The sequence below is a fragment of the Ursus maritimus genome, unplaced genomic scaffold (assembly GCF_017311325.1).
Source record: "Ursus maritimus isolate PB19 unplaced genomic scaffold, ASM1731132v1 scaffold_12, whole genome shotgun sequence".
NCBI lineage: Eukaryota > Metazoa > Chordata > Mammalia > Carnivora > Ursidae > Ursus > Ursus maritimus.
In genome coordinates, this window is record NW_024423564.1 from 25649656 (window position 1) to 25676947 (window position 27292).

The 27292-nt window shown below is 41.8% G+C and overlaps 1 protein-coding gene across 2 annotated transcripts in view; it reads right to left on the reverse strand.

The window, feature by feature from the left end:
* LOC103669351 (TLC domain-containing protein 4-like) overlaps positions 1–27292 on the reverse strand; it is a 98734-nt gene that overhangs the window by 42881 nt on the left and 28561 nt on the right. Inside the window, exons 1-2 of one of the 2 annotated variants that reach the window (XM_040627012.1) lie at positions 24141–24413; positions 3597–3762 (exon numbers count right to left, since the gene is read on the reverse strand). In XM_040627012.1, coding sequence (XP_040482946.1) covers positions 3597–3751 — 155 coding nt within the window. In that variant the 5' untranslated portion in view covers positions 3752–3762; positions 24141–24413. Of the gene's footprint in view, positions 1–3596; positions 3763–24140; positions 24414–27292 lie in introns of those variants that run through there. The other variant, XM_008697681.2, reaches the window with a different exon arrangement.

Here is a 27292-nt window from a genome sequence, read left to right on the forward strand (position 1 = left end):
TACTACCTAGCACCCTGCTCCCAGCTCCATCCTTAACAGTATCACGGCAGCATTAGTTGTCTGTTCTAATCAATTAGGAATAACTTCCAAATCTACTACTGACCTTAACCAATTCTGTATCTTTGAATCAGAATTCAAATGGATTGTGAAATGAAAATGTATTGCCTTGGAGATTTCAGTGTTAAATGCACATTCACATGCATGCTGCACTTGATTTCTGTAACCAATCCATGAGAAAGCTAGAGCGGCTATTATTAGCCTCTTTTTATCATTATTATGAAACCACTTCTAAATAGAAAAATTGAGGACCATGAATTTATACAGAAAATCTATTTTTAAAAGAAATGCTCAAGTGAAAGCAAAATGTTCACGAGATCCAGGCTGAATTTTCTTTTACAGAAGGAATAAGGTTTAGATGAAAAACGTCAGTTTCTATGAACATATCTTGCTAATAATTTAATGATTCAACCAACACCCAAGCTCTATGATATGCTACTTAAAGTGTACACAGGATACAACATATTTATTCATACAATAAAAAAGTTGACAAGTCATGAAGTTTCTTTTCTCTTCACTAGAAAAAAGGATAAAAGAAACAGCAAAATTTCCTCTTTAGAAATTAATGAGATGTAATAAATTTCTAAAATATGACCCCAAATCTTTAACGGTTACTTATATCAACCAATATGAAACTTGATACTGGAAAATCTTATTTTAACTTGAAAAATCAATATGCTTGATCTAATAGATGATGTGGGCCTAAATAGATACATCATGTTAAATCAAATCATATTTAAATGCTCAAAGATCCTCACTAATTTAAAGGCACTGACAAAAAATACTTTGAAATACCAAGGGATCATTTTGAAGTGTGAATAATTAACCCAATTCATCTGGTTTACAAGTCTGGAATTTTCATGCCAAAGGTACCTATATTCCAAACACAGTCATTTAAGGATGTCAGTTCATTTACATCAAGTAAGACATTCCACATTAATAATCATACAACCAGCTTTCTATGGCCATTCAAAAAGTCTATGAAAGCAGAAAGCACAACCTCTCACTAACTTGTTTTAGTGTTTAATAAACTTACATCAAAACGCTTCCCCTTGGAAAAATGAGGACTTTTTGTTCCTGATAGTCAGCCCTCAAATTCCCTTTTGTGTTGAGATGCTGCTACGTGGTAAATGGGAAGAATTACAAGCCCTTGGCTGATGGAAATGGCATATAATTCATGAGAGAAAAGTTAAATCTTATTTGGATCAGGAAAAGCAAATACCCTATGCTTACATACTCTTTTGCATTAAAAGTTTATACGTTCAGAAACTTCTGTTTAGTAAACATTTCACAGTCTATTCTTTAAAATCAGACTCTTGGCAAAGCAAAATGTAGATTCCTTATTGTCTAAAATGAAACACCAAGATGCCACCCAAAAGAAAGTATTTTTTTTTCAAAGACGGTTAAAAAGAAATGTTTATGCTAATAAACAGACAGGGAGATAATGGAAATAATGACCATTGTAAATAGTAATTTAAAGTTACTGATTTAATCATTTGCAAGGAATAGGGGTATTACCAATAGAAATCATATAGCTCAAACAGGCAAGAGTTAAAAATTAGAGAAGTGGATTTTAAAATCAGGAGTATTTCAACACAATAGGACTTTCTATACCACAGGAAAACAAGTGGATATAAGAAAATGTTTTTTAATTGTAAGATATAAATAATACGTGTACGTATTTTTTTTCTGAAAAAGCAACAATTAAGTATAGCAATTTATCACTTATACTTAATTAAACTGTCATCTCTCAGGTGTGAATTTTTTCGTGAGTTGTTTTTCCTCCTGTCCTTTTTCTACTGTGGGGCTCAGACCACGCATTGTTCAGAGACTCTTTCCTGATTATTAGTAAAAATTATGTGGAAGCTGGATTTCAAGACATATCCATGTACTTTACTTAAAAAGCAGCCAATCTTTTTTCTTTCTTTACACTCCACCTCACAACTTCAGTCTCATGTAAACCAAGCTGGAGTGAGAACAGGAGTAAATTTGAGAAAGAAAAAGAGAGAAGGCCATCTGAATAGGGTAATGAATCTTCTATAATCTCAGACTCCTTTTTCAAATAGGAACTCGGTTTCCCAAATGGTGATTCTGTGCACCACAGAATGGCAGTGATAAGACTGAATAATGCAAAGTATTTTTCAATTTCATTTCATTTTCATCTTTGCCTCTATCTCTCTGTATCGTCCCTATTTCTTTGGCTTGCTGCTCTCCAAGATTCAAATGCCCTTACCTACCCTAACCATGGTGAAAGGGAAATGAAAATAGGTCAAAATTTACTCTCAGAAAATCTGTCTGCCATCCCAGTCCTCGCCCCTTCCTTCTCTCCCCATTCTACCTATCTTCATGTTAGAAAGGATTTTTAAAAATAATGGTTAGTATCTTTTGTATCCCACTTGTCAACAACATCGTTGTACTATTCTTAAGACAAAAAAAAATCATACTTCTTATTTTTCAAAACTACATGGAAAAATAATTCTCACTTTTTGGGTACAAAGAGCTACAGCTTGTATGAATCAGACAAATCAATGTAAGGTGCAAAAGGAAACAACTGAAGTCTTATTCACAGCCTGAGTTATAAAAGTGGATGCCTACAAACCAATCTAGCTCAAAGATAAGGGATTTTCAGTCCGATGTGACCATTCTCAAATAAATACTTAGACTTTGGCAGAAGTTAATTCTAAAAGGAAACTGCAATGAAAAATAATTATAGCAATTTTAGAGACCTGCTGAATTCATTTTATAGTTATCATTAACTCCAAGTAAGTAACAACAAAAAATATACCCATAGCTGCTCCAATTCACCGCAGTTTGCAAATGCATGGTGATGTGTGGGCAAAATGCTCTCAAGCACGTGAAGTGGTCATCAGAGTCATTTGTGTTTGAAATGTTGTGAAAGGTTAATGAGTTGCACACACAAAAAATCTGTAAGCCAACTAATTAAAACTCCCGCAGATTTCTATACCCTCAGTTACTACTCATTTTCCTTTTTTTTTCTTTGTTTTAAAATCTAAAAAGCATTTTTTACTTTAACAAAAAGAAGAGGTTCTGATGGGCTCTGAATTATAATGAAGGTTCATTAAAAGAGAGATACCGATGTGCCAACCATACAGCACCCTCTGATATACAGCGTTTAACGGCCCTCAGTCTGGCTAAGCAAGCCAACACTATATATAGGCTACTCAGCCCCAGCTAACATTCACTTCTGTGATCACTTCCAGAGAGCACATGTTCGTTATCATAAACGTTTCAGAGGAGAATGTAAAACAGGACTCTTCTGCAGTCAGCTGGAGTCTCCTTAACCTTCCCACGCTTCCCCAGAAAGTTCAATTTTTCCTAACATCTTTCAATAGAAGAATTTTTATAATTTTCTTGTATGAGATCTATCTACTTACTTTCCTTTTATTCCTAAGGTCAAATAAAAAATCTGACCTTAAAGTTTGTAAGATCTTCGATGAAAGATTTTTCGGAAATATTTTAAATAATTTTATTTCATAAAACTAACTTTTTAAAATCAGTTACATTTTTGTATGCTTTACCTTGAGTGCCATTCAATCTTCTTCTCAAAGCTGAGACTATTAAAACCTGGAGAAACTTTTGCTGAAAACCAGGAACTTATAAAGTAGAAAAGAAGCTGAAAAGTGAAAAAGCTGGTAAAAACAGTGCTGAAGACCAGTTTGATGTTGGTGTCCATATTTCTTCAACCTGTTTAGAAAAAAAAATGGCTATCAATTTCTTTAAATTGCTCATAAGAAATCTAAATTAATTTTTTAAGAATATGTGCTTATATTTTTAATAATTTATCTTAATTTAGTACAAATATAAGAATACAAAGAAACTAAAAGACTTTTAAGTCTTTACCAGCTATTTGTCATGCATCTTGTATTTGTATTTAAAATAAAAAAGGAAAAATTATCCTAGATATCTGTTATCAATTTTAGAAGGCAAATTTAACAGCATGATTTTCAAAATTATCTAAGTCTTAGAGTTTAACATTAAGAGGGCATTTCAAGTACTATAACTGAAGGTATTCTTTTAGTAATATTTTTAATTAAATAGGAAAAATCATCTGATTTCTCTACGCCTCAACTTCCTCATCTATAAAATGAGTCCATTAGATAATTTCTAAGAAACAATCAGGCCAAAAATCATAACAAAACAAAAAATAACTACATTATAAAAACTAATTGTACAGTGAGGCAAATGACATTTAAAACAAAATTAAAATCTTACAAAGAATAATATCATCTTAGAAAAGAACTACACCACTGTTCCTGCTTAAATTAGTATTTAACTTTTCCTTGGACCAAAAATCCTCCATGGCTTTTTACCTCTAAAATACAAGATTTTTATAAAAGAGCTTCAGGTTTTAAGGGTAGAGTTGTTAGCAGAAAGAATAGTAATATGCATATATACACATTCAAAGTACGTCTTCTTTCTCACTGAACTGAACTTTATTTGGATCCTAAAAATCTCAGGAACATTCAGACCAAAAGAAAGACACTAAAGCATCTGCTCATATCCAGCAAATACAGTATTTCTAGAAATGGCTCCATCTTTGATAGAGCTGACCCTCAAATGAAAAGGAAATGAATCAATACATATTTCCAGCTGCCTAATGTGAAGAAATAAAGTCACCTACTGAAGCCAATTCACTAGAGAAAAACCAAGTCATTGACTGCACTAGCAATAACCCCACTTCATTCCCTTCCATCCAGGACCTCGTAATAAGAATCAGGCTCCCACAGGGCCTCTTCTGACAGAACTCGCGTGTTTGTAATGAGTTCTTTCCCCATTCTTTCTTTCTGGTGTGTGTGCTCAGTAAAAATATTGATATTACAATTCTTCTCCATGAGATTCCATTAACTTTATTGCTCATTTACTTTTTTTAAATTCAACATGTGTTTTAGGGTATTAAAATTTTAATTTGTGATCTTTTAGCCTAGGTTTAATATTAACCAAATAATACATACAAGTTTTGTACATAAATTAAACATCATTATAATTCACTAAGTGAGATATAAAAGGGAAAATGGTTTTCTAAGATTAAAGCAAATGGGGATCTGGAGGCCAGGTGGGCAGATAAATGAAGAAAATGAAACCAGTAACCAGAAGAGAGTGGAGAGTTTAATCTTCAATGTAAGGATGGTTTGCCCTGAAGTGTGTATGTTCCTTGCTAGTCCTGGAGGGTGGCTGGACATGAGCTACTTATTTACATTTTTAAAATTCAACTATATAATGAGCATGTGTTTCATTAATGTTTGCTAAAGTTATATTATAAAACATAGGAGGTATCATACAACATTATCCATTTTATGAACGGTTAACCAGTACATTAACAAAAAAGCACTCAAACAGCTCACCATTAAGAAATTCCTCATTCCTACTGGAAGAACAGACATTATTAAAATGTCTACACTACCCAAAGCAATCTATCCATTTAATGCAATCCCTATCAAAGTACCACCAGCATTTTTCACAGAGCAAACAACCCTAAAATTTGTATGGAACCACAAAAGACCCCGAATAGCCAAAACAATCCTGAAAAAAAGAGCAAAGCTGAAGACATCACGATTCTGGACTTCAAGTTATACTACAAAGCTGTAATCATTAAGACAATATGATACTGGCACAAAAACAGACACATACATCAATGGAACAGAACAGAAAACCCAGAAATGTACACACAACTATTTGGTCAACTAATCATCAATGAAGCAGGAAAAAATATCCAATGGAAAAAAGATAGTCTCTTCAACAAATGGTGTTGGGAGAACTGGACCACTTTCTTACACCATACACAAAAGTAAATTCAAAATGGACAAAAGACCTAAATGTGAGACAGGAAACCATCAAAATCCAAGAGGAGAACACAGGCAGCAACCTTTTTGATTTGTCAGCAGCAACTTCTTACTAGACACATGGCCAGAGGCAAGGGAAACGAAAGCAGTAATGAACTACGGGGACTTCATCAAGATAAAAAGCTCCTGCACAGTGAAAGAAACAATCAACAAAACTGAAAAGCAGCCTATGGAATGGGAGAAGATACTTGTAAATAACATATCAGATAAAGGGCTAGTATCCAAAATCTATAAAGAACTTATCAAACTCAACACCCAAAAAACAAATAATCTAGTTAAGAAATAGGCAGAAGACATGAATAGACATTTTTCCAAAGAAGATACAGACGGCTAACAGATACACAAAAAGGTGTTCAACATCACTCATCATCAGGGAAATACAAATCAAAACCATGATGAGGTATCACCTCACACCTGTCAGAATGGCTAAAATTAACAACACAGGAAACAACAGATGTTGGTGAGGATGCAGAGAAACGGAAACCCTCTCACACTGTTGGTGGGAATGCAGACTGGTGTAGCCACTCTGGAAAATAGTATGGAGGTTCCTCAAAAAGTTAAAAATAGAATTACCCTATGACCCAGCAATTACACTACTGAATTTTTACCCAAACAATACAATGGACACTGATTTGAAGGGGCAGATGCACCCCGATGTTTATAGCAGCATTATCAACAATAGCCAAACTATGGGAAGAGTCCTAACCATCATCGACCGACATAGACACACACATACAATGGAATATTAGGCATCAAAAGAATGAAATCTTGTCATGTGCAACGATGTGGTTGGAGCTAGAGTGTATTATGCCGAGCAAAAGAAGTCAGAGAAAGACAAATACCATATGATTTCACTCAGATATGGAATTTAGGAAACAAAACAGATGAACACATGGAAGGCAGAAAAAGAGGGAAGCAAACCATAAGAAACTTCTTTTCAAAAAAAGATTTTATATTTGAGAGAGAGAGGGAGAGAGAGCGCGAGCACGTGCACAAGCAGTGGGGAGGGGCACAGGGAGAGGGTGATGTGGAGCTCCATGTGGGGCTCAATCCCAGGACCCTGAGATCATGACCTGAGCTGAAGGCAGATGCTCAACCCACTGAGCCAGCCAGGCGCCCCGCCCTAAGAGACTCTTAATGATAGAGAGCAAACTCTGGGTTGATGGAGGGAGATGGGTGGGCAATGACTAAATGGGTGCTGGGAATTAAGGAGAGCACTTGAGATGAGCACTGGGTGTTATATGTAAGGGATGAAACACTAAATTCTACTCCTGAAACACTAAATTCTACTCCTGAAACCAATATCCCACTATATGTTAACTAACTAGAATTTAAATAACAATTTGGAAGAAAAAAAAGAAATTCCTCATTCCTAAAAAAGCTAGTTTTTGTTAAGTCTTTGTTATACTGGCTATTTTATATTTTTAACAGATATACTTTCACTTAACTGGGGTCTTTGGGATACATGTTGAGTCTCCCTTTGCAAAAATGTTTCATTTAAAACTAAAGAGCTCCATGTAGTCTAGTTGTGGCTTCTATGAAAGGCTCAACAGACAGAAGCTAATTAAATTGTTCTACTCCCAGCTTTGCTTCTTATTAAGCAGCTGCTTGCTTCATCAGTCATGCCAAATCAAGGACAAATCCAGTGATTTTTTTTTTAATGTATTTCCCCAGAAAACCAAGGTTTCTGGTAGAAAGCAAGTGTCCCTCTTCATTCACTGAATCCGGCAAGAAAGGGGGGAAATGGATAAAACCAAGCAATGCTCACTACTGACATAGTTTAAGAACCTTGGAGAGTTAGGTAACTATTAAGTAGAAGAATTCTATTTTTTCTAAAAACAGAAAAGTATTTGACCTGGTTCATTCACCTCTACATGTGGCTGGGATACTACTCTAGGAAGGAACAGCCAGAACGGAAGTGGGAAATATTTCTGTGGCAATTTACAAGGGGAGTGTCTAGACAAGAATTTAACAATGCAATTAGTCCATCTTGATTCACACCAAAGAAACTCTTCCAGAGGCCTCCTGACTACCGCATTAGAATGTTTTCTTCTAAGACAGTTTCCATAAACTTTAATTCAAGCAGGTTTCTTAGAAGAAAAGCATGAAAAGGTTTGAAGTACACCTCTCCAACCATTAGCTTATAATAGCCCTCCTTNAGGACTCCCAGAGGCAGGGCCACCGGAAACAGCACAGCCAGGCTGACTCAGCCCTCACTTCAGCCAACAGTTCATCCGACATCTGCCACATGTCCACCAGACACTCAGAATACAAAATGCGGAACATGCTTATAGGCCAGTAGGGAGGCAAAGAAACCAATCACCACCACACTGAGTGCCAAGCTCACGGTGCTAAGGGGGTATTCCCTGCTTTCAGAGAAATAAATACCCAGCAGAGAGGACATATAAACAGTGAGGAGATATCGGAAGGTATTCAATGTAAACAAACAGGACACCTCTTCTATTAAAATCCCAAAACCCTTTAATGCTGGAGTGTAAGATTTAGTTCCACCAGCTGAGTCTAGAACTACTGACTTGGGAACACGAAGATTACTCTCATTTCCCATGTTCATTATTCCCTTGTAATACAAGGGCTTCCCTAGGGTGTGTATCAGAATTACCAATGCCATCTCCGGACACATACACAGCTGCACTCTTTTCCATTCTGACACAACATGAACCACTGCATAGTGGTTAGCAGTAATAACATTAACGTGGAGAGGAAAACATCTTGTGGGGTTGTCTTTAAGGGCAGCAAAGAAGGGGGAAGCTCGAAGAACTCCTCCTTGCGCTTAGCACTCCTTTTCCCATCTTTTGTGAGCTTCCTTTCCCGTTTCACCCAATGATTCCAAACACTCACTGGTCTCAAATCTCTCTCTTATAAAAGATACGGTTTCTTCCTATCTCACCAAAAAATGGAGGCCGCCGAGCATGAACTCCCTGTCACAATGTCTACTACCTCCCCTGCTCCAAAATAGAACCTCTTCTTTGCCCACTATAGGCTCTGCCTAGGTGTATGCCCCACACCTTCAACATGGCTTAAGTTGTGTGCAACCAAATGTCCCCCAGCATACCAGTCCTAGAGGGTCCCCTTCCCTCCGGATAGCTCCATATGGACATCCTGGAGGCCCCATTGGCTCTACATGACCTGAGCCAAACTCAATCCCAAACCAGTCCTTTCCCAGGGCTCTATATCTCAGAGAATGGTACTATCATCCACCACATTTCCCCCATCTTCCAGTCCAGAATAGTTCAGTTACTCTGGTCCCCTTCCTATCCCTTATTCCCACAATTAATTGACTGGCAGACTGAAAAATAGCAAATGAAGGATAACTTGATTCCGGGAAAGTTCTGAACGTTCCTCATGACAACCTTATGAATAATATAAACAAATGTGGCTGGAAAACAAAATTAGGTAAATCCAGAGCCAGTTGAAAAACTAGAAGCAGCATGCAGAGCAATGATCTGAAACAGACCTGAGAAATATCTCCTGCTATCCTGTAAGATTCCCTTTGTAGTCTGTATTAGTAACATCGTTTACAAACATTTACATGGTCCTCAATCTGCATGTAACACAGAGCTGGGAAAAATAGCTAATATAATGGGTTAACAGAATCAGTTTCTAAATTATCTTCATAAGCTGAAATAGTAAGTCCCAATCAGAAAGAAAAAGCATAATAGGAATAAATAAATTTTAAAGGCAATACCTAAGTATAGGAGTTAGTATAATAGCTATGTAACACACACACACACACACACACACACACACACACACACAGAGTAGAAACCTTAGCATTTTAAGTTACACAAACCAGTGAGAGATAATAAGGTAATGAAGATACGAATAACAAAAAAACAAACTTCAGGCTCATTTATAGTCAGCGTAAAAATATACCTTTGGATCAAGATACTTATCAGCCCCACTTTTTTCTGAATTAATCACATACCATTGGGAGCAAGGTTACTTAGAAAGGACTCGAGTATTCTTCAAACATCTTCACTGTTGTGTGGAAAAGTGAAAGAGGGAGCTTATTCTGCGTTACTCAAAATGGCACAAATGGGCAAAAATTACAGGGAGGGAAGAGTTCAGCTTAATTTAAGGAAGAACCTTCTAACAATTTAGAAGTGCCCAAGCATCCCTCACGGAAGTGGTAAAAGGACTTCAAGGGGGCTGGACTTGAGTCTTTGAGAGCACTCTCAAAGAAAGATTCTGGGATTCTAGGACTGAACTGAACTTTGGTATCTAAAAAGACAATTTTGCATTAAACACTATATAAGCTTCTCAAAAGTTTATCATTTAGGTTTTTAAAAAATCAAAATTACATATGTAGAAAAATATTAAGTCCATATCACTCAGTGGGATGTACACAGACTCAGTTGCAGTCTTGAGACTGAACCTCATTCCACCGCTTGCTGTGTGACCTGGGACAGATTACTAAATTTGCCTTACCTGAAGCTCCGTTCCCTGTGAAAGGGAGATAACAGTACTAACTTGGCATGGCTGTCATGGGGCATAAACCACATGTCTGTTGGACACTGAGAACAATACTTGGCATATGGTGCACATTAAGTTTCTGCTTCCACCATCATCCGTCCCCAGCAGCAAGAGGGCATGCAGCTTCTGGGTCTGTCACCACTCCAGCCAAGGACAAGACCACTGTCTAGCCACTAAGGCCCCTAACTCATCCCTGTTTATATTAGTCAACACTCACACATGCAGGCAGACCCCAGAAATCTATCCTGTACCATGTGACTATCCCTGTCATGCTCCTAAGTTCCTTCCCAGTAGCCACCTGACCCAGCCCCTCACTCTGTCCACATCTCAAACCCTTCCACTAGGCCCCCTGGGGCTGCTCTGCACCCAGGAAATAGATCTCTATCCTTTGCCTCTCCTCTGTGTGCTCTGAAGACAACCCCCCTCGCCTGCAGCCCTCCCAGGTCGTGGCTGCCTGGTCTCCCACACTTGGGAGTCAGGAGGTGGCCCGATGTCCTCTTTGCTCCTCACATGTCCTTCAGGCCCTGCTCCTCCAGTCCCCTGCCCCCTGTAAACACCCAGTGTGCTTTGGTCCTACTATTCAGTTATACAACCTCTCCCTCTCCTCACTGTCTTGTATTCCAACCTCCTGGACATTTCCTCCCAGTCAGACTTTGGTCTTGGTTCGCTGATGTCCTCAAGCCCTGATATCATCCTGAGTGACTTCTTACTCCATCGAAGGTGCAGGGTTCCTTAACAACTCAGTCCTTTCTTCATCGGAAATGGCACCTCTTCCATGCCACCTCAACCACTCATGGACCTTTATTGTCCCTTACTCAATGTTTTTCTGCCTCCACAATAACATCTCAAATATTCCCCTGTTGACCTTTCCTTCAAGTGTGCTCAGTATTACAACATTTTCAAGTCCACTGACTTCTTGGCTCATTCCCAACCCTCTCGCCCTTTCCTCTGTTTTACTTCCCTCTTTAATCAGCTTAGATCCTACAGCCCATCATTTCAGTAATACTCTTACTAACACCCTACATTCCCTTTCCACTGCCAAGAGCTGGCAAAACTCCAACCCCAGAACTGCTCAACCATTTACTCAGCGATGAGCCCTACACAATCAGAGCACTGTTGCGAAGTACCACACACCAGAAGGAATGGGGCTGGTGAGTGAGAAATGGCAGAGGGGTCAGAGGGCCCTCAACGCTGCGCTGTACTCCCACTGCACTGCCCCAGCTGACCGATCCTCTCACGCGGCACCGTTCATTTTCCAAATCATCCCTACTTTTCAAACCTCTAACCATCCACCCCATTCTCAAAAGATAGCCCCATCCGACCTCACAAAAGAATAGAAGCCGACATATGAAAACGCGATCCCACTATCAACCGCACAAACTACCTGCATCTTCACCCATCTGCCCTTCCATCTCAGGACAGCCTCTCCAACCTGTGCACCCCCCACGCCTCTGGTAACCCTCAGTTTGTTCTCTGTATTTATAGGCCTGGTTCTGCTTTTCGTTTGCTTTTTTATTAATCTGGTTTTTTTAGATTCCACATGAGTGAGATCATATGGTCTGTGTCTGTCAGTTAAAGCTGCAATTTAAATGAATGTCTCCTTCCCCCAATGAAATGTGAGCCCCGTGAAAGTGGGAAACATGGACATTTTTCCCCTCGCCACTGCATCCCCATACCTAACACAGGCCTGCCACATAGCATGTGCTCAATACATGTTTATTAAATAGAATGATAATAACAGACATTCATATTTTTACATGGGCTTTCCACTCTGCTACTATCTCATCAGCAACAGGTCCCTCATTTTGCAGTATAGTCAGAATACTGGAAAAAAGAATATTCTAAATTGACAACTCTTGTATTATAGCATGAAAACATATTTACTTCAAAAGGGCCCTCACTTCAAACACCCAAGAGCAGAGAGTACTGACCAATATTATAAAGTGAACTCACACTGAGTATGTGTTTTAGTCCATTTGCATTGCTCTACCAAAGTACCACAGACTGGGAGGCTTATAAACATCAGAAATTTACTGCTGCCCACAGTTCTGAAGTCTGAGATCAGGGTACCGGCATGATTTGGTGAGGCCCCTCTTCGAGGTCACAGACTTCACACTGCAGAAGGGGCAAGATAGCTCAGTGGGGTCTCTTACAAGAGCACTAACCCCATTCACGAGGGCTCCAGCCTCATGACCTAATCACTTCCCAAAGGCCCTACCTGCTACTACCATCACCTCTGGGGGTTAGGATTTCAACAGATGAACTTGCGGTTGGGGGGGAACACAAACATTTAGATCATAGCAGCAGCATATATGGTTTCTCCATCCCAAACTCCTTATAACAAATGGTATGTGTTCAAAGGTTTCATAGCAATTACAATCTGCTCTGTATTTTCATATTCTTATCAACTACAGAAGTACTTATTTATTGATTTAGCTATATCAGTAGGCCTAACATGTTAAAGTGTTTTAAAAGTCTCTGTTTGCAAACTGGAAGATACTTATAAATGAACACATGACTGCAGAAGATATTTACCAAACCAAACAAACAAAAACCCTACCAAAAAAGTCATAGCTGCACCTCACCCAATCATTCTGGGTTTTGTTTGCATTTTCATATGGGTGGTACACTGCAATTACCTGTCTAAATGCTCGTGAAAGGTCAATAATTAACCAGAAACAATAAAACCCCCCTCAGTAAAGAATGACTACCACACTACCCGCTCCTGTCTTTTTATTCATGTAAAAACAATTAAACATCTAATCAAACATACAAAGCTCTCAACTAACTACAGTTATAGTTTTTGGTTTTCATGGTCATTACTATTATTTGAATTCTACATCAAGAGCTATATGAAAAAGTTAGGAAAATTATGCGCAGAAAACATTCCAGCTCTTATCCTTTTCTGAGCATCAAGTTCAAGAACCATTAGCACTAGTGTGAAAGTCTACGGGAAGCCAGCTACATAAAAGTCAACCTAACTTCCAGAAATCCTCCAATATTCATGGTACTGCGTTTTAAACAGAAGCAATGGGAAGAATAATGGAGACTAAATCAGGAGAGGCTAAGGAACCCTAAATTAATATGATTAAATCACACTCCCTTTCTCACAGATACGATGTTACTTAAGGTTTAACAAGGGACTACTCGTGAGGATAGCAAAGATTTCTCTACGGTTCCTCCCTGTGACTTAAGATACTAAACTTCGATTAAGGGTATCCTTTATATTTTCCCATTCCTTCAATCCTTTTTCTTCCAAGAGCATATAACAGAATTCAAATTGAAAAGACACTGATTCTAATCAGTCCTGTTACACACCCTGACAATGCAATGGACACCCCCCGAAACAATTTTTTTGGATTACGAATTGTTTTAATGATAACAAAAAATAAAATATTTAGGGTTAAATATTCATACATTTCTAACTGGCCTTTATTTTCCCCACCATCCTATGTAATAATTATAATCATGACATGTATGAACAGAAAGGAGGCTGAAATTCTGTTCCCCAAACTGGCACTGTTCGGGAAACCCACTCAACGACTGTGGGGTGGCCCTATCTTTGAGAACTGTTGTAACAGCTAATTCATATTGCTACGGATCTCATTAGTCCAAGATTTCCATTTTATCTGTCTCCTTACATCCTAAGCTAAATGCCTTCTAGATCTTTCTCTGTCCCCTCATCCAGTGTTTTTCGAATTTTCATATCCCAGAGCTTCTCCCTGCCCCTCTCACATGTACACAATACTTTCTCCATATATATTCTTATTCCAACCAGTCAAGAAGATTCTGTAGTCTTCCCTTTTACAGTTTGGTTGTTTGTGTGTGGCGGTGGTAGTGGAAGGTATTGATATTTTTTCACATAGCCGAGAGACCCCACCAAGACATTCTGGAACAGCAAGTGGGGGAGGGGTAAGTGAGGGTTATCCCAGCTCCTTAACCTCTGCCTGAGAATTCCTGCTCTTTCAAGAAATAATTTCTCTCCTTGGTTTCCCACAGCACTTGATCAGGTCTCTCTTCTATTACAGGTATTTTTAATTAGGACTTTAATAAAACGATTATTCTTATTTTCCTAGCTTACATTTATTTACACTTTTTACATGTTTTGGCTACTAACTCAAAAATAAATAAAATCAAATCTAATACAGTTAATCTATGTTGTGTCAACTTTTTAAGGTTTTTGTCTTATTTACATTTTTTATTTCATTTTCCACTGACTCTCTGATATGGGATTTGTTTTTATAATGTCTAACAAGAAGTGTGGCTATAAGGGAATGACAGTGGGAAAAGGCCACCTTCCCCAGCAGTCCTTACTGCGCTGCTGGTTCCTGACCCCCAATGCACTGAGAATTCGCCCCTTAGAAATTCAGTCCATTTTCTAAGACCTGAAGGCTCAGAGTACAGATAGCACATTTTATTTACTTGGTAAATGTTTCCTAGCATCTCACCCCACTTAAAACTTTTATAAAGACGTTTTTTGTTTTTGTTTTTTAAAGATTTTATTTATTTGACAAAAAGAGAGCCAGCGAGAGAGGGAACACAAGCAGGGGGAGTGGGAGAGGAAGAAGCAGGCTCCCAGCGGAGCAGGGAGCCCGATGCGGGGCTCGATCCCAAGACTCTGGGATCACGCCCTGAGCCGAAGGCAGACGCTTAACAACTGAGCCACCCAGGTGCCCCATATAAAGAAGTTTTTGCTTTGCAAACCTAAGAGCTCCAATGACAGCCACTGGATTTTGGATAAACCAGAATGCCTTAAGCTAGGAGACAACAGTAATTGGAAGATCATATAAATATAGTACTTGACACAAATAATAAGGGGTTGGAAGCGTGTACAATTTGAGGGCCTATCTTTAAGGAGATCAACATTTCAAATACAACACACTCCCCAAGCCTTAGAAGAGGTTAGTGAGGAGCCTTACAGCTGAAGCAGAGACCAGATGGCACTGTGTCACCTGGGGGACTCAGGAAGAGGAACAAGGTTCTGCAGCCAACCTCTACCCAACCTCTGTTGTCCTTATTTCCCTGCAATTCCCTTCCTGGAAGGGAGCCTCTTGGCTTGGGACATCTTTTGGCTTTCCAGCTTTCATCAAGGAAAAGCTGGACAGTGCAAGATTTTTCCAAATATGTTTTGTTCTTTTTCTAAAGGAATCACTGCCGAGCAAGCTGGGAAATCAAAACCTAAGGAGACAGGGAGGTCCTTTTGACCTTCAAATTGTCGATCCTATTACCTCTGAGAGAGTCCTTGGGATGCAGGGAAGTGGCTGAGACAGGACAAAGCCTGCCTGCCTTCTGCCTCTCTCTCTATTTGCCTGCTCCCCACAGGAACCAGAAACAGTACTGAACAGGTTAAAGGAGCTGAAGAACAATTTAGCAAATCTCTCTCACCTGTTGAGTCTTAAAATGCATTCTATTCAACTGGAGAGAAACCTAGAATCATACCCACTCCCAGGATTTAGTAAGTGGCCATGGGCAAGAAGAATATGACCTTTCTGACTTGCAAGTCCTATAAGAGAGGATAAGAATGCCTACATTGCAAGACGGTTGTCTGGCTTGAGTGAGATGAATTAAATACACTGAACACAGGGCTTGGCACATGTAGCCACTTGTGATAATTCCTTGCTAGTGTGACGTTGTCACTCCTGTCGCCCAGAGGTGGAGTCTATGTGTCTGCCCTCATGAATCTGGGCTGGCCTTGCCATCTGCTGACAAACAATGAGTAGAAGAGAGGCTGTGAGGGTTGCAGAGCCTCAGTAGGCCTCAGAAAACATGGCAGCATCTGCCTTTTGCTCGCTTGACTGTTGCTCTAAACCTGCCACATAAAGAAATCGGTCTACTGTACTGGAGCATGCGAGAGCACCTGAAGAACTGAGACTCCCAGCTGACAGCACTTGACACAAGCCACCAGCCATGCTGGCAAGTCCACTCCCATCTTCCAGCCCAGTGCACCCACCAGCTGAATGCAGCCATATGAACAAGCCTATAACCAGCAGGGTAACGGCCCAGCCACCCACAAAATCATGAGAAATAATAAATCATTGTCTGAAGCCACTAGGTTTGGGGGTGGTTATTCACCAGTATATCAAAACACCACTCAATAAAGGATAGCACTTGTTATCACCACCTTTTCCTAATCAAGAAATGTTACACCCATCTCTCGAATGGTACCAAGTCACAGAGGGATAGGATAGTCGGTATTCGAAGCAATGTGATCATTTCTGCCTCCTTTTAACCTATGGCCTAGGGGCCCTGAAGCTTGTCTACACCTCCGATCTGATTGGGAGATAGGGTGGCTTAAATGAGAAGAAGCCAAGGAGTTTCTAAATTCTCTAGGTGCCCTTTCATGCTATTCCCTTAGGGCCACTTAAAACCCTACCGCGGTACATTGAAAATGGTTTTTCTTCTCTTCTGATGTCTTCCCATAAGATTGCCTTTGCCAACTACACTGTTTCCCAATAAACATGATATTTACCGCCTGATGATATCTGTTTGACATTTGTCAGGCAGCTAAAAAAAAATCTGACACGTTTCCCTGAACCACTTCTCAGGCTATGAGGTGATGTGCAAAGCAATTACGTGAAGCTTCAGGTGACTTCAAGGTTAACATTTACTATAAACCTCAAGTTTAAATTCAGGGTAAGTCTTGTAAAAGTACCTCAGCTTGACCCATAGACCTAGTAATAAAGAACTGTTCTGGGACAATGTTCTGAGGTAAAACTGGAGTGAATGTGGCCATGGAAACACAGACCCAGGTGGCTCATGGGACTTGAACTTTCCCAGCTTCACAAAACAAGGTCATGCTGCCCCAACCTGTAGCTCTCGGAGTCCTGCTGACACTCTGATACGCTACAACCCAGTGATAATGGAGAGCTCGGAGATGCTCTCAAGATTTCTTGGAATGGTGGCTCTGAGCTCTTCTCACTCGTGGAGCTCATCGGCGTGAACACATACCATCCTTCCTGCACGGACCAACTACAGACCTGTGCAGGTGTGTTTTTAGGGGGAAAATATTTCCTTCATTGTTGTAGTTCTGATACATTAATGCCATGTAAACATTCTCAGTTCTTGGCGGTGGCTGAGGGGATGGGTGAAATAGGTGATGCGGGAACTGAGTGCACCGGTTGTGACGAGTGCCAGGTGACGTATGGAAGTGCTGAATCACTACACTGTACACCTGAAACTAACACGGCACTGTATGCTAACTGGAATTTAAATAAATACTTTACAAATAAATAAATAAACATCCTGACTTCTTGCTTTGTAAGCTGCAAGCCTAGAAATCCCAGGAAAGTGGGTTCTACTCACAGAAATTCTACTAACATGATATATTCTGTACTACCTTACAGAAAGAAATTGTCTAAGAACAATACCAGATTGCTGTTTTCATCTGTCCTCTTAAAGCTCTCTCTGGATTAAACCCATGACCTTCCCCCTCACCCTAATGACCTTTCACTGAGGCCTGCCAAGGCATGATACCCATGAGTAGCACTGAGGAACATGGTATGAAATGGCATCATAAGGCAAGGTCACTCGGTTTTGCTGTACAACACTGGGGACGTTGCTGAGAACACCGGCCAATGCAAATGCAGTGTTTTCTGGCTGAAAATCCAAAGGAGGAATTTCTCTCAGCTCCCAGAATCAGGAATAGATGGATTTCTCCAATTTGGTTTCTCGTCGGGACACCCTGAAGCTTACTGCGGACTGCCTCTGTCTTCTCCTAGGCTGCTGGAGTGCTTGCAGCCAGCACTCCAAGGTACACGAACCAACCTCACTCATGACTCCACCTTATTTTCCTTTGGCTTATTTTTCTTTCTCATCCTTAATTTACTGTATCTTGTCCTATTGTATGCATCTTTGTAAGCCATCCCAAATCACTTCTGGAATCAGACAGGGTATAAATAAAACTATAAAACCCAAAGATATGATCATCAGCGTGTATACCTAGTTCCCCTACTCCAGACGGTGAGCTCTTGTCAGCAGGGCTGTCCTGCGAAATCCTTCGAGTGTCTAGTGCTATCCTTTTACTGCTGAATGACTATCTGGGGAATTAAATGGTATAAGTAAATTTTGATACCACTATGTTAACTGAACTATAAAATAAGTATAAAATACTAATGATTTTATCTTTTATCCTCCAAACACCAACGTGCCAAAGGAGGCAGGTACAAGGGTGTTTACTACAGCACGAGAAGCAACTCTCAGGGCCACGGATAGGGAAATGATTAAATATGCTGGTGCAGCCACACTATCACAGGCTGTACCGACATTTAAATAAGCGGGATGATACAGAAGGGCATTCACCCATCACACACTACGGGGTGAAAAAAAAAAAGACCAGGCAGTGAAATAATACATTTTTCATAACTACCTAACTGGCTTTTTTGGCATTTGTAGAGAAGAAGGGCTATACCCCCAAACTGCTAACTGGCTGTACTTGGGAGTGAAATCAGGGGAAATGGGAGCTGGAGAAAGGGGAAGAAGTGAACTGTCATTCTCCTGAGTGTTGGTTGTTTTCATGGTTTTTCTTTATGTTATTTATAACGAGAAAGTTTCACTTTTGTAATTAAAAAATAAAAAACACTGAAGAAAACATGTAGCGGCTTCAGGTTATAAAGCATTCTCGAATCCTCAAAATGTCTAATGTCTCAAGCGTTTGGCTGGGAGATACTAAGCTGGGATCCTCCAAACAAGCGGCCTTTGCTCCGTGGCTCGGCCTTCCCTACGGGCGACTCGGCTCCCTCCCTTAGAGCCTTTATCCTGTCACGGAATCCTCCATAAAGTAGGGAACAAACTGATGTTTAGTGACATACATACAGGTTTTTTAAATATGAAAAGGCAAAGGATCTTTCTCAATCAGAACACAGCTGTAGTCTTTACAAGTCCTCAAAACAGCATATAACAAATTATAAAACATTTAAATTCTTAACTGTCTCAATGTTTTGTTTTGTTTTGTTTTTTACTTGTATTAGAGCAAAACACGTTAACTGAGCAAGACTAGGTTGGGAAATTATGTCCCTAAAATGTTAATACTTTGTAAAGGGGGAGGGTTTAATCGTTCCAAAGTTTTCACCAAATGAAAATTCCTTCTTCCCCCATTCCACACAATAAATACACAGCAAATAGGGAGAAGTCTTCTAGACCTTCAGAATGTACTTTTGAAAGGTTTTTTGAAGCCTATCTGGAGAAAGCGAATTAAATTAACTTGACCAACACAGAGTCTCCATGTCTCCAAAATGTAAAAATTAAATCAAAACCAATGTGTAAACCCATCAATGAATGGTTATTTCTAGGGAGGCTGTGGCAGGATCTGGTGGACACCAGCACAGCACAGGCCAGGATCCCAACACAGGATTCTACGGAACAGTCAGGTGGACACTGCTGAAGTCCAGAGCTCGGAGATAACACCAGAGAAAGCACTATATACATACCAGACAGCCGAGGAGAAACACATCACCTAAGGTAAGAAAATCAAACACAGCGAGGACGGGTCAAACGGAGGATCCCACTAGTCAGAATGTGGATGATAAACACAAGCAAGTAAACAAGCAACCCCAGGGAACTCTGACACCTGTGCATGTGGCCTCCACACTTCGCTGTACTTGCCCACTGGTGAGGCTGCCAAGTGTATGAGTCAGGTGTTGATTGTTATGAAAAGGCAGTCAAAGGCATGCAGATAAACTCTGCCCTGGAGTTCCAGGGCGCGGGTCATGGGAAATTAGCTCAAGGATGCTGGATGCTGCCTCACCTATCCCCTCAAGCAGCTTTTTTGGCCATCCCAAAGACTATGAATAAGGATTCCAGTTTGATCGTGAAACAGACATCTCAGGAGGCCTTGATAATCTAACCCTTTTACACAAACAAGGTAATGAGAAAACGTTTCCAATTCTCTGTAAGGCAGCTAATTTCCTAATGAGTTTCATCAGCAATGGGGTTTTGCAACAACACATCCCATCCACTTCTGTAAGAACTTCTCAAAGCTGTGAGGGGAGTTATAAGCCCACACACTGCACTATGAGCCCCTCAGTTTCCTATCCAGCTGATGAAAGTGGACATGGCCTAAATCCACCAGCCAGTTTGTACGGGATCCACTGGTCCTCTTAACCTACGGAGAAAAATCTGCTCTAAAGACACTGTTTTCAAATCCACGTTGACTCCTTCCACACTTCCTTTTTTCCTCAAAACCAACTATTTTGCTTTGAAGTAGACAGAACCAGTAGGAAGTTCCCCTTTGCACCCTTCTATCCCACTGCCTTCACTAATGTGAGTCCTGCACCCATGTGACGCCAGATGAGTTCCCACATTCCCTCCTGTCCCCACCACCAAGGGTCCAGATTTCCCAATCAATTCTAGGTTCCCCTCCAGCATCTCCGACATGAATGCAACCTGTTTATCTACCCATTAGGCAAATGATTTCCCAACAGTCAACTCTGATCCACTACCAGATGATGAGTTTTTCAGAACACTGCATAGGAACAGAAAGCATAGAAATAGAAACAGAAAACAGAAATGCTATACACAGTAAGGGTACACATTGTTTCATGAAACCGGTTTCAGACGCACCTATACTTACTTGTATCCTGGGTCTCAGTGCAAAAACCCATTTTGTACTGTGTTATAATCCAAAAACGTTTGAAACCCTGCTTTAGACAAGCCTTTGTCCCTCTAGTCAGACTACCCCCTTGCTCTCCATCCCACTGCTCAGCAACTCGCTTCCTCATGCTGGCTCAAGCTCTGAACAGACTTCCAGCTGTCTTCTTCACCCGCTGTTTTCACAAACCTTGGCCTTTTACAATGATTCACAAGCTCCTTCTCATGTATCCAAAGGATTGCCTTCTCCTTGAACAGACCGATGTTCTGAGGGGAAAAAAAATCCTTTGCTATTCCTGCCTTCTTTTCAGGTCTGGGAGCTGCTTGCAGAACATCCAACCGTCTCACTGAGAATAACAAACCTCAGAGCAGTAGGCCTCCATGTCTTTGTGCGCTACCTTTCATCTCCAACAAGAAAACACCACCAAAGTCATCGCACAATGCCTTAGGGTTTCTTATAAAATTAACCTCGCTTTCCTGATGTAATGCATTCTCTGGTGTCATACATTCGGTGCCTGATACCAATGCCAGGTGAATACAGCTCAGCCCGAGTGGTGAGTTTAAGTCTGGTTCCTATCCTCCAGAACAGATGGTTACTCCACCTCCATACTGCCATCCTCTTCCTCTTGCAAGGCACAGGGAAGGACGGAAAGCACAGCAAGGTGGCTGTACACGTGTGGTGGCATCCTTTCCTCTCTCAAGGACGAGGGCACAAGCTGTCCAGCACAATTTCACCATCCCCCACTTCCACCCTCCCTTGTCCAACCGCCCACAGTTCTCACCCAGACAATTCATTCATTCTTTTCCTCCACAGAAAAACTCATCTTCTGTACCTTCCTGTAGCCTGTTCAGTTTAGTTTTTTCAGCCAAAAGGACTATCCTACTTTTTAACCTTCCAAGATATATCAAAGCTAAATGGAGCCTTCATCTGTAGGATATGGGACACTAATTTGAGAAGAAGCGGGCAGGGAGACACTGAGTCTGAAGGTTTCTTATGAAATCTGCTTGGTTTCCTCTCATACTTGGGATGCCAGCTTTGAGGGTGGAACATAAGCGTAGGGTGGGCCTTTGTTAGAGCACCAGGAGAGGAGAGAGCTTCACTAGAGGCAGAAGGGCAAGAAACACACTCAGATGGAATGAGAGAGAATGGGGGGGGGGGGGTCACACCTACGGCACATTCCAGAATTGGCCGGGAAGCTCCACTACTAGTCCCTTCTGCAACCCAACCCCTTTCCCACTTCCTAGTCAGAAATACAAGGCTCCTTCACTACCTCTCTAGTTGCCCGATTATTAGGCAGGCCCTCCATCCTTCCCAAGTCACCATATCCTCCTCCCTACTCCTCTGCTGGGAAAGCTCTTCATCCATCCAGCACTGAGTTAGGTCTCTGATAGTTCCTGCTCCCAAGGCCTCTGCCTACCTTGGTGATCAAATGAATCTCTCTCCAATGGAGATTTCAGAGAAGGAAGAAACAGCTAGGCCAACTCCTGCATCCATGCTCCAGGGTCTACTGAAAAGACCCAGCTTCTTTGGGTTAGCTTTGGCCCTTGACCCCTGCCATTCCTAGGAACCTCCAAGTACATAGCTTTAGTTGTGAAGAGCCATTATTCTTTCCAACAAAGTCAAGAGGCTTAGAGTTAAAGGAGTAGGAACAGAAAGCTCATAGTGTAAACAATTATGACTGGCTGAGCCGCTGGATGCCAAGTGCCCGGTTCTGGACGGGTAAAATTTCTACAAGATCACACAGTAAGGATTCCAGCGCTGGAGGGAGGTATTGTGGCAAAAGGAGGTGCAGCGGTAGGAAGAAAAGAAGCACTCTGTAAATACATTTCCTGGATCATCTGATGGCACAAGAGGGGGGAGGTGGCAAGTCAACTGAAGTCCACCGTTCCTGGAGCCATTCTTTCCAATTTTCTAGCATGGCAGGAGTCCACTTTTTTTAATTTAGTTCCATCCCTACAATTTAAGGAAAAGATTAACACAGGGGGGACAAATTCTGTATTTCACACTTAGAAGGGAACTGAGACTCTCTGTCATATTACCTTAACTGGCTACATAAAGATGAAGCTGCATTCCAACCTATACCATGTGCTCACACCGCAGTATCTCTTTAACAAACACACAGTCCAAGACAGATTTTTCTTAACTCCATTTATGACTGAGTGAAGATTTTACTAAAATGACAGCTTGTTTCCTGCTTCACACATCAACCCCTAATATCCACACGAACTCTCCCATCTTGTCCCCAAACTGGTATCAGATTCATTTAAACATTGTCAGAGATCACTCTTTAGGAACAATTTTATAATTTCACATAAAAATGTGTGCTACATTAACCCGCAGATGTGTACAACTGAGGAAAAAAAAATACTGGCCAGCAACGGTGACCCTTTAATGAACCTGGACAACTCAAAGTACTTTCACAGAGGTTTCCCCACCCTCTTGGGGCTGTAGGAAAATGCTAGCATTACGGATCCCATTTCATGGCTGGGTAAAGCGAGGCTGTCGGTTTAATAAACTTGCTGGGGTTACAATGGTAGAGCTGTAAATAGAGCCCAGTCCCTTTTCCACTAGACTCTTCAGCATGAGGTGGCTAAAAATGGGGCGCACTTGAGAACTACAAGGGTGAATAAAAGCGTCTTGTTTTATTTAGTTGGGGGGGGGAGGCAGGAGAGGGGGAGACTTACCCACTTGATGCACCTGATTGTGTACCGGCCTCTAACAAGAAAGCTTTCCCTGGCTGCCCCACGCACCCACCCCTTTGTGCTGAGACCCGGGAGGCTCCCCCGGCAGACCCAGCAGCACGAATCGCGCACCCGGGGGCGCGAGTGGAGCGCCGGGCGTACGGGCGCCGCGGGGCCACGGGCCCCGGGACACCGTCAGCGCCGCCAGCGGCGCAGGAGCCCGCGGGCCCGGGAGGATGCTGCGCGGCCGCACACACCTGCTGCAGCCCGCCCGGGCGCCCCTGGCCGCCTCCCGCGCTCGGGACGCCCACCCAGCTGCGGGCTCCGGAGCCCGTGGCCGCGCTAGGCCGGGGGCGGGAAGCCGCGGCGCCCCTACCCGCGGGCTGTGCTCGGCGGCGCGGGGGAACCGCGGGGTAAAAGCGAGCCCGCCCTTTTCCCCGAACCCCCTCCAGACAGCGTCACCTGTGCCGGGTCCCGGGGCGACTCGCGAGCGGGCGGCGGCTGCACCGGGCCGGGGAGGGCGGCGGGTGGTTACAGAAGCCCGGTCATCCAGCCCGGCCCGAGGGCTGGCGCCGGCCAGAGTCACCCCGCGAGATGCTCGGCGGGAGCCAGGGGAGCCGCGGGGCCCCGGGCCGCTTGGAGGAGCAGTCACAGAGACTACAGCTACAGCCGCGGCCGCCGCGCCCGCCCGGACTGCGGGCTCGGGTTACCGCAGAGCGGCTCCTTAAAGGGGCCGCGGCCGCTCGGGCTCCGGCTCCGGCTCCGGCTCCCGCTCCGGCTCGTGGCGGCTGCGACCTGCGGCCAAAGTGGGCGGGGCCCCGAGGCCGGCTGTAGGGCCGACCGAGTACTGGGACTTGGGTCCCGGAAAGGGCTCAGAAACGGGAACACCCAAGGCGGGCTGCGGTGGGATCCTGGAAGAACACGCCTCGCCAGGGACAGGGAGTGCGGTTCCTCCTCTTCCCAAAGCAGGGAGCAAAACTACCAAGTGAGGAGAACGGTCTGAGCCCGCTTTCGCCGCGGTCAGTACCTGGGCTCGCCACGTAACCGAAATTCTTTTCAGATTATGAATTTATACTATTAACAGACAGGAGGTGCAAAAAGCAATTGCATATTTTTCATGCCACGTCTGACTTGGCCGAAGCCAAGTCCGCCCTGTTCTTGCTGGGGGCTGCAGGTGCATTCCAAACTGGGTAGGGGGCGTGTGTGAAAGAGGCCCGTTCTCTTGGAGCAGCCTCCTCTGGAATCCCTGAAAAACACCCTAGAGTGCACTAGCACTCCACCTACACCCAACACTCGGAGCCCCTCTGCTGTCAGGGTGGGGAAGTAGGATTTGAATTTTTGGTGCTGGCGGAGAATTCCACGTTGCCCAATGCATAAAGTTTGCCATTCAGTAGTAGCTCTTCTGACCTGCTAAGTACAGTCCCCAAAACCTTCAAATGTTCTGGATCAACAGCATGGAATTGTTTTGAATAAAATAAAATAATGAAGAGGTATATTTAGGCTGTTATATTTGCGAAAAGTAATCACAAAATTTTGATGAGGTGGGTTCTAATGTTAATTATTAAGCACCATCTTAATAATGTAGGGCAGTTATTTGTAAGAAATGCCTATCAGTGGAGCTAATGTTTTACCTAATATTTACATGCACACAAATACACATTAGCTAACCGAACCTCACTGAGGCTCAATTTCTTCATCTATAAAATGGGGATAATAATTCATAGTTACCGCTGGAGACCCCAGTCTTGGCAAATGTACCTCAGACAGACCTAGAAAGACAAAACCTATTTTGCCCTACAGGGACAGCAGCCTGCCTGCAGTCAAGCAGGGTAGAAGATCCTGCAGGCCCCCAGGACGTATCTCTTTCCCCCCAAAAAAAACTCTCAGGAGTGCCCTTTGACACTGCACAACCTGTCCCATCATATTTGCTTCACACAGTCCTCGACAACTTTGGTTGGCCCCACATCTGCCTTGAATTCATGTGGCTAGATCATAACTCTGTGGAGGCAGGATGGTTGTGTGTGCACATCTGTGGGGTAAGCTCTACACTTACGGACTGCACGTGTCATCTCCCCCCGGGCTCTGCCTAAAGGTACCACCTCCAGACCCTCCCCTGTGTTTGTCTCCAGTGGCTGACAGTTGCTCTGTTTTTTCCTGATAGATGCATCGTCATTATGTTTAATGTGCATATTGTCTTACGCCCACAGCAGCAGCCAAAGCCAAGTAAACCCACAAAAATCCACTCTATACTCTATGTCCCACTATATTCCTTCGTATTAGGCCTCTGCAAATGCGCCATCAAATCTGGAGGACTGTTGCGAGAGTATACAGAGCGTGGAAGTGAACACATCAAGGACAAGGCCTGAGATAAGGAAAGGAATTCAGTAAATACTAGTTGAATTTTGAAACTTTTAAACTAATCAAAACTCAATGACCTTAGGAGGTAGAAAACCATTATCAACTGCATATTTTTTTCATCAAAATTGTAATGCAGCTTAATTTCTTTAAAAATATTCATTTCATTATTCACATTTAAGTCTCTAATTATTCTTAACTTTGTTTTACCAATCCTCTCTTTCCAAGGACAATTCCCCCAAATTCTGTTATTTGCTATCTTAAATTTTTTTGCTTGTTAACTGTGAGGTATCAAAGCTGAACTGCACTTCTTATACTTTTGTTCATTGAAACAGTTCAGAGAAATGAAATTATCTTTCCTTAAAAAGAGAAAAAAATACAAAAATTCTTTTGAGGCAAATTTTCCTGATAAAAAAAAATTTTTGCATGCACTCTAGACAAGAAATATGGTTTATTATATATGTTCCTCTCTATGTATCTTTTGTGTGTGTGTGTGTTTCAAGTTTTTTTAATTCCAGTATGATTAACGTACAGTGTTATATTAATTTCAGGTGAGCAATATAGTGCCTCAACAATTATATACATTACTCAGTGCTCATAATAGGTGTACTCTTAATCCCCCTCACCTATCTCACCCATCCTCACACACATATATATATACACACACCATATCTCCTTTATCCATTCGTCTATCAAACACCTGGGTTGCTTCCATAATTTGGCTGTTGTAAATAATGTTGCAATAAACATAAGGGTACATATATCTTTTCAAATTAGTGTCTTCATACTCTTTGGGTAAATATCCAGTAGTGGAATTACTGGATCATATGGTAATTCTATTTTTAATTTTTTGAGGCAACTCCATACTATTTTCCACAGTGGCTGCACCAGTTTGCATTCTAACCAACAGTGCACAAAGGTTCCTTTTTCTCCACATCCTTGTCAACACTTGTTTCTTGTGTTTTTTATTTTAGCTATTCTGACAGGTGTGAGATGAAATCTCATTGTGGTTTTGATTTGCATTTCCCATGATGAGTGCTGTTGAGCATCTTTTCATGTGTCTGTTGGCCATTTGTATGTCTTCTTTGGAGAAATGTCTGTTCATGTCTTCTGCCCATTTTTTAATGGATTATTTGGTTTTTTGGTGTTGAGATGTATACGTTCTTTACGTATTTTGGATACTAACCCTTTATTGGATATGTCATTTGCAAATATTTTCTCCCATTCAGTGGGTTGCCTTTTAGTTTTGTTCTCTGTTT